General features: G+C 39.2%; 1 protein-coding gene across 1 annotated transcript in view; it reads left to right on the forward strand.

Annotated features, from left to right (window-relative positions):
- The first annotated feature begins 181 nt into the window (after positions 1-181).
- The window catches only part of LOC103381597 (uncharacterized PE-PGRS family protein PE_PGRS54-like), a 9,832-nt gene continuing 2,263 nt past the window's right edge, over positions 182-7,750 (forward strand). The window contains exons 1-24 of the mRNA XM_025058037.1: positions 182-652; positions 1,416-1,460; positions 1,545-1,595; positions 1,835-1,867; positions 1,954-2,004; positions 2,135-2,191; positions 2,757-2,810; positions 2,897-2,935; positions 3,028-3,078; positions 3,207-3,251; positions 3,350-3,388; positions 3,504-3,557; positions 3,870-3,935; positions 4,513-4,581; positions 4,703-4,765; positions 4,870-4,926; positions 5,288-5,359; positions 5,439-5,510; positions 5,648-5,719; positions 6,217-6,273; positions 6,396-6,458; positions 6,532-6,591; positions 7,387-7,425; positions 7,537-7,747. Of these exons, the coding sequence (XP_024913805.1) occupies positions 418-652; positions 1,416-1,460; positions 1,545-1,595; positions 1,835-1,867; positions 1,954-2,004; positions 2,135-2,191; positions 2,757-2,810; positions 2,897-2,935; positions 3,028-3,078; positions 3,207-3,251; positions 3,350-3,388; positions 3,504-3,557; positions 3,870-3,935; positions 4,513-4,581; positions 4,703-4,765; positions 4,870-4,926; positions 5,288-5,359; positions 5,439-5,510; positions 5,648-5,719; positions 6,217-6,273; positions 6,396-6,458; positions 6,532-6,591; positions 7,387-7,425; positions 7,537-7,747 (1,655 nt within the window). The 5' untranslated portion in view covers positions 182-417. The remainder of the gene's footprint in view (positions 653-1,415; positions 1,461-1,544; positions 1,596-1,834; positions 1,868-1,953; positions 2,005-2,134; positions 2,192-2,756; positions 2,811-2,896; positions 2,936-3,027; positions 3,079-3,206; positions 3,252-3,349; positions 3,389-3,503; positions 3,558-3,869; positions 3,936-4,512; positions 4,582-4,702; positions 4,766-4,869; positions 4,927-5,287; positions 5,360-5,438; positions 5,511-5,647; positions 5,720-6,216; positions 6,274-6,395; positions 6,459-6,531; positions 6,592-7,386; positions 7,426-7,536; positions 7,748-7,750) is intronic.

Genomic DNA, 7,750 nt, shown 5'->3' on the forward strand with positions numbered 1-7,750 from the left:
GCCTCTGGGCCAAAGCGCCACTTCATTATTTATAGAATAATAATTTTAAAAATATTTTATAATAATTTTCCAACTGAAAATATTTTTTACTATTTAAAAATCTCCTTTAAAAAAACTTCAGTCAAAAAACAATTTGACTGAAGTGTTTTTTATTTGTAAAATGATCCTCCTAACAAACCTGTATTATGGGGACAAAATGGAGGGATGTACATACAGTCAATGTTATACTGAGTTTATATCGATGATATACAAATAAACGCATGATAAGCCTCACTTTCACCTTACTGAAAAACAAATCCAATCACACACTGGGCAGGATTTTGTTAGAGTTACTGGTTCCCGTCCTCTGGGAATGACTGCATTAACATGTATGGCCACTGAACTTGACAGCTACAGAATAAACTGTGATAAAAATGTATGACCTCTGTAGGTTATGTGACTGGAAGTGCAGTGCCGGAAAATAAAAGTACACAGACAGACTTGGTTGGGTTGGACAGCACAGCTGAGGTGGGAGTTTTTCCTGAAACAGTGGCAGCTAACGGTGAAGCTGCGGGTGTGCCTGAGCCCGAGGTCACAGCTGACGGGACAAACATCCAGAGTCAGCCTGTGCCAGGAGCTGACAGTCTCCCTGCAGGGCAGAGTGAGACCACCGGTAAAGCAGACGTTGATGGATTCATTATCAGTGTTGGACTGCATGTGTCCTGCATGTGATTTGTTTTCAGTGTCATCGCAAGTCAACAATTCAGCCTGACTTTTTCTTTTTTTTTTTTTTTAATTTTTTCATTTTAATAATTGTTCTCTAACTCATGTTTTTTTAATTTAAATAATAAATTCCTAATGCATTTTTACATTTTTGTGTATTATGGTGCACGTCACTTCAGTGCATGTCGACACAGTACTAAAATAAAATGTATTTATATGCGTGTGGTGAACTGAACAGACAAAAAAACTTTCTGTTAAAGGTGGATCTATTAAAAACAAAAAAGAAACAAATAGAAACCAAGCCTGTTAAACTAACTAGTGGCTTTAACTACTCTAACTGGAAATTTCCCAAAAAAAAAAAAAATCGTCACATTATGTGATCTTTGAATGCAACATATATCCATGTCAGGGAGGGAGTTTTGTGGTGAGGTTGGTGGTTTCCATTTGTTTTACGTCTTTCGTAGATCCACGTGGAGGGGCTCAACTGATCAAAAGAGGGCGCTGTGGGGAAGGTTTCAGAATCACCACATCAACAACTTTCCCCACAGAAGCATGTTAAACTTTTATGATTTTGTTTTTCCAATCTGCACAGTTTAACCTACTGATTTAAGAACTGCTTTTAAACAGAAGACTATTTTTCTCTCTTTTTTTTTTTTTTTGTTCTTTTTTTTTCTGTTATTGCCTAATTTCGTTTCTAAATCTCTGCACTACAGAAGCATCAGTGACAAAAGGACAAGGAACCAAATCAGCCAAACCTGGTAAACTTAGACTGGAACTACAGATTCACTTCATGGTTAACTCAAGGCGTGTGTTGGTAATACATGTTTACATTACCCTTGTAGACTGTGGACCGTCAGGAGTGCCCAATGGACAATGGATGAAAATTAGACCAGGTAAACCACGAGGGCAACTAGCTGGAGTTGCTGTCTCAAAATGATAACCATACTGTTAGCATTAAACCCCAAATCAAAATGATTTCGATTTAGTCTTCACATATTTGGTCATTTATTTCTTTTTTTTTTAAATCTGAGTTTTCGAATGTAAAATTGCATCCATTGCAGCAATACTATAAGCCTCTTATACCCATAATGCAACACCAGTGACAAATATCTGTGTGTGTGTGTCATTCCAGGTTATAATGGAGGAGCTGGTACACAGACCAAAGGTATTTCTTTGTGTTTTATGTTACACAAATGTTACACAAACTAATACTAGTAAATACTACAGTAATTACACGTTTAATTCTTCCAGGTTATAGAGCAGGGGCTGGGGTTCAAAACAGACACGGTGCCAAACCGCATGGTAAACGTATTTTATATGATTAAAATCAACATTAATTTCGTTACATTACTGTCGATTTAATTGTCAGAACAACGGAAACACGAGCAGGTCTGAGACAGTGATTTACTGTACTGTATGTGTCATGGTTTAGATGGTGCCAGTGCAGGAGCAGCATCAAATGGAGGAGGCTCTAAAGCAAGCATGTCAGGTGAGATTGTCTATAAGAAATTAAAAAAAAAAAAAAAAAAAAAAAATGTATCTAGCTCTCCCCCTAGTGGCAGCGCACCTCAGTTTCGTAATTCCTGAATTAGACCAGTGTTTCCCAACCTTTTTTGAGCCACGGCACATATATATCATCATATATATATATATATCAACCCCACGGCACACCACCAAACACAAATCTCACCAAAAGTGTATGTAATGAAATATAATAATCTTCTAGTTTAAAATGGCCTCATAATTGACTAAAAATGTGTCCTGTTTAGTTGAAGACTTCGCTGACATACTGGCAGGAATTGAAGAAAGACACTCACAAAGATCTTCTTCACCAGCTCTGATTATCTTTTGTTTAGTTTTCATAGCTATCTGCTGCCACCTAGCAGAAGAGTATTGAATTGTTCTGCCTTTCCTGCTTTGACGGGCAAAGAAAAAATATATGAAAATAAATAAATAATAGTTTTCAGGCCAATTAAATGAAATTGGATAATTTTTCCACGGCCTATCAGTGATCAAATCACCTTTTGTATATAATTATGCTTCATTCTTCTTAGGCTACCATCCAGGAGGCTACAGTTTTCCAGCACTAGCTAATGGATATGGAGCTGGTAATGTGTTGGTTTTTTTTATTATTATTATTAAGAAATACGAGCCATGTTAGCGTCCTTTTGATATATCTATGTTTATCAAACAGGAGTTCAATATCCTTATGCAGGGAATGTCCAACAGCCAGGTACACGTTTTCTTAAATTCTATGTTGATTCTACCCTTAACTGTATACGTATTTGTACTAGTACGATGACGTGTTTCGGTTATTGTACACAGGTTATGGACAAGGATCCTACCTGGGAGCTGCGTATGGGAATCCATATGCAGGTGCACATGTAATCTGGTGTAATGATGGCATTATGTCATACACCAGACCAGGTGATAATCCGGCATTATGTCATACACCAGACCAGGTGAAAATATTTCAAACGAGTTTTCCTGTTTTTTTGTGACAGGTTCAAAGAATGGCCAAAACGCTGGTGTTCAGCCTGACTACGCAGGTCAGCAGAAAAGTGTGATGTTTCACTCTTCTTTTGCAGTTTTTTTAAAGTTTTTTTTAAGTAAAGTATTTCAACTTTCAATATTTCTTTTTACATAGGTTTGGTTCAAGGTGACCCCAATGCTGAGGCCAAGTCAGGTAAGACAACAAGACAGAAAGGTCTCTCTGGGGGAAATTTTAAGACTCGACAATAAGATTCACTAATCAACTGGACATCAGTGAAATATTATTGATAATGATTCCTGTTCAACAGGCGTTCCTCAGCTTCCTTTTAACGGATTCCCAATGGTTCCTGCAGGGTTGGATGGTAAGTGCATAAAATCAACAGTATTCATTCAAATCTATGGCATAAATCAGGCATGGGCAAACTAAGGCCCGGGGGCCCAATGCGGCCCGTTCAGTTTTTCAATCCAGCCCGCCAAGCTTTATCAAATGATATAATTTATTTATATTATCATTATACTTCTGCCTTTTCTGTGCAATACCCACGTTTCCCCAATAGATGGCATAGAAAATTATAAAATAATTCTAGCTTTTATTTTCATTTATGTTCAATACTACATGTCACCTGGACACGTCTGATCGTATAATAATGCATGACGTTTCTTTGACCATACAGGTATGAGCCAGTTAAAACCCCAGTCTGCTGGACTTGGTCCAAATGGAAAATCTGACACGTATGGTGGTATGTACTGCACACGAGTTGAAAGCCTTACAATTTTAAAGGGACTGTCACACAGACAGACCACGTTGTGTTGTAAAATTCCCCTCTACTTAAAAAAAACAAAAAAAAAAAAAAAAAACCCCAGCTCATTTGCCACATACAAACCACATCGTCAACAATTTTTCCACTGACGCTGCAACCAATCAAATTCGCGGTCACCACAGAGCAGTTTCTACAGTTTACCATTTGACTATGTCACCAGATGCAGTGTCTTCTAAGACCCTGTTTAGGACCTAATATCTAAAGACAAATGTAGTGACACTGCAGTTGAAGTACTGTTGCTACTATGTTGTCCCAGGTTTCTCTTTCTGTCCCTGTCTGGTAAAAACATAAACATATAGGAAATTGTTGTTGTCTCAGGTTTCTCTTTCTGTCCCCTGGTAAAAACATAAACATATAGGAAATCGTAGAGGGTAAATGTAAAAAGAAAAAAGAAGGTTCAACTGTATAAAAGAACACTTTAACCTACTATAAGATTTCAAAACATGAGCGTAACAGAGTAACCTTTTAAAAAACTGAAAGCTGTCTTTTGTGTCAGGAATGGCTGGCGTGCATTTTGGCGGCAAGGCAGCCGGAATGGGCGTTGAAAAGTCAAGCAAGAAGTACGGTGAGTCACATTTTATCACACGTCTGTAAGTAGACTCAAAAAAAAAAGTGTTTTGCACTTATTTGGACTTTTAGCAGTCATCGTTTACCAATTAGCTTATGTCGCTGTTTACTGCTCCAAGGCATTGGTGGTTTACAATTTGGCGGACAACCCTACAACGGAAATGGTGGGGCATCAAGGTTTGGTATGTGAATGTTCCGGTTGCACTTTGTGGTTTCCTGATGCTATTCATTTCTAAATTGTTGTTTTTTTTTCAGTGCGTTAAATTTTTTTCGATTTACTATCCAGGGTATGCTGGAGGACCATATGAACCCAGAGCTGATGGGAAATCTTTTGGAAAATATGGTGAGAGTCATGTTAGCGTTAGCGTGCAGAATTGAATCAACACAGATCAATCCGAATGAATTAAAATTAGAAACACCTACGGACTGCTGTATCATTAAAGCCGTTACAAAACAATAATCACATTTCTAGCTGATGGGTTCATTCCTATTAATCACCTTTAATTGGCTTGGGAGAGTCATAACATTAAATATGCCTTTATGCAGATGATGTACTACTATATCTACAGCACCCTAGAAAATGTCAAATTCAATTTATTCTATTTACAAAAATAAATCAATAGCAACTGTAGAATGTACCGTGTGGAATGATTACTTCTTAAGTGACTAAAATGTTGTACCTATTTTCTTGCGTCTCTGTTTAGGACACGGCGGTTTTCCCACCAGTGGGCAACATTTCGGTCTTGGTGCTAATGGCCCCGTACCTGGCCAATATGGTGAAGAAATGAAACACAAACTGAATATACACAAATAATTATATATAACATCTGTGCAATTTCATCCTTTTGATTTCAGGTTATGGAAGAATACCCTATGAAGCTCAACCAGCAGGGGTCAGTCACGAGTACAAACCGGCCGGAAAATATGGTACAAAAACTTTTTTTTTTTTTTGCTGAATTTCCTACATATTTTTTATCAGTACAAATAAATGAAAAAACAATTCTAGTTTGTATTAATATACGCATGCTGTATGCAGATATTAATTAATCAACTTTGTATTCAAGGTCAGTCTGGTGCTTCCTATCAGCCTGAAGCTCCAGGACTTGGACACGCTGGACAAGTAGGAAGTAAACATGGTAAGCCGCAGCTCTGTGTGTCAGGTGTTTACACAGTGTAGTCATGCGGTCGAACCCACTTCACACTCGTGTTCTGGTTCCTTCGTTTCGTGCCAAGAGGACGGAATGATGAATTGAAGTTTATGTAATTTATACTGTTGGACCCAGACAGATGTTTTTTTGTTGGGATATTAGCTACAGACAGTGGCATTTCCTAATCTTTTCATGCATAAACGCCATCTATTGGGGGAACGTGGGTATTAAACGGAAACGGCAGAAGTATAGTGATAATATAAATAAATTATATAATTTGGAAAAGTTTGGATTAAAAAGCTGAACGAGCCGCATCTGGCCCCCGGGCCTTAGTTTGCCCATGCCTGAAGTTTCTGTACAGTGCCGACATGGAACAACCCAATCAAACCGCGTACCTTCGTATTTGCGTGTAATGCTTTTGCTCTAGCTCTGCGACTGAGTTCTTAATAGTTTCGTGTAACGTTTTCAAATAAATGTCTCCACAGACAACATGGGAGCATTTAACGTACAGCCACTTGAATCCGCGCCTGTCACGACAGCCGGTGAGGCATATTATTTGATTATTATTATTATCCCTTCATCGTTTCCTACCCGCCATGTTGCAAACGTGCCAAGACGATTCATGAATGTTTTCATCTGATATATGATTTCTGGCATTTCACAGAGGGAGATAGTTTACCGTTCGAGACTCTACCCTCTGAACCAGATGCCGTTGGAACGCTCTTTGGTGAGTTTTGCGATCGTTCGGAAGCTCTACCTTTAAAAGGGACAAACAGTTCACTTTGATTTCTCACTGACAGGAGAGCAACCAACCCCAGCAGATGCAGTGGAAGCTGAGGGGAAGTCTGTGTATGGATATGGTGAGTATGCAGCAGTGTTGTATTTCCACAGCACGTTGACTGTGATTGGTGGGAATTTAAGATCATATCGTTTTACGTATGACACCTACGAAGTAGTATAGAGTGGTTTCCAACCTTTTTTGTCACACATACATATTTTACAAAATCCCAGGCAAACAAGGGATATCATTTTATGGATTATATATATATTTTGACATGTAATCTTCATGTAATCTGTTAAAGTATCCATCCATCCATCCATCCATTTTCATCCTCTTATCCATACCAACCCCCCTGAACCTTCCTGCGGGTGGTGAGTCCACTGGAAGGTACCAACCGCCCTAACCGGGATTCGAACTTGCCCAGGAGGTGAACCCCGGGGTTCCACACCAATGACAGAGACATTACCTCAGGGCCAAAGCGCCACATGTTAAAGTACAATTTATGAAAATAAATGATCTTGTAGATGAAATTTGCTCACAATATTACGTGAAACCTGGACCTGTCTAGTGGAACACATCTCTAAATAAAGTGGCAGGAATTGAAGAAAACCGCACATGATTCTACAACTGCTGCGATGTGAACCAAATTCATTTGCGTTCACATCAGAAATATCTTGAACAAAAAAAGTGTTATTTAAATGACTCCCAATTACCTGTACATGCCCGGAGATAACGTAGCATAATATTGCTAGCTTAGCTCTTTCTTAAAGCTGTACTTATGCCTCAGATTTGTTTTATTCTGTGCCTCTGGAGGAACTTGTTGGAAGTTGAGCACAATGTCGTCGAACTTAAAGGCATTATGTTCCATTTTCAGATGATGCGGGCTTTATTAACGGGCAAGTGCAACCGCAAGGTAAATGAAGCGACACAATCATAAACCAATGTAAAAACACTGAGGATTAACCACCTCAAAATGAGACACACATTGTCCCCCCCCTAAGACGTGTTTGTTTCTGCCCCGTAGTTGCTGCATCACCTGCAGCCCCCGGTCCCAGCCCAAGCCTGGCCTCCGTCGTTTCCGATGTGGTGCCTGGTGGTGAAGATTTGCCTGACATAGTGGACGGCACCGACCTGGACTCTGCCCCAGCTACAGGGTTCCAGAGTGTGGCCAAGATGGACGAAGAGACTGAAGACATGCAGCAACAGCAGCTGCCACGACAGATACACATCAAGCAGCA

This window comes from Cynoglossus semilaevis, chromosome 8 (assembly GCF_000523025.1).
Source record: "Cynoglossus semilaevis isolate Cse_v1.0 chromosome 8, Cse_v1.0, whole genome shotgun sequence".
Classification (NCBI taxonomy): domain Eukaryota; kingdom Metazoa; phylum Chordata; class Actinopteri; order Pleuronectiformes; family Cynoglossidae; genus Cynoglossus; species Cynoglossus semilaevis.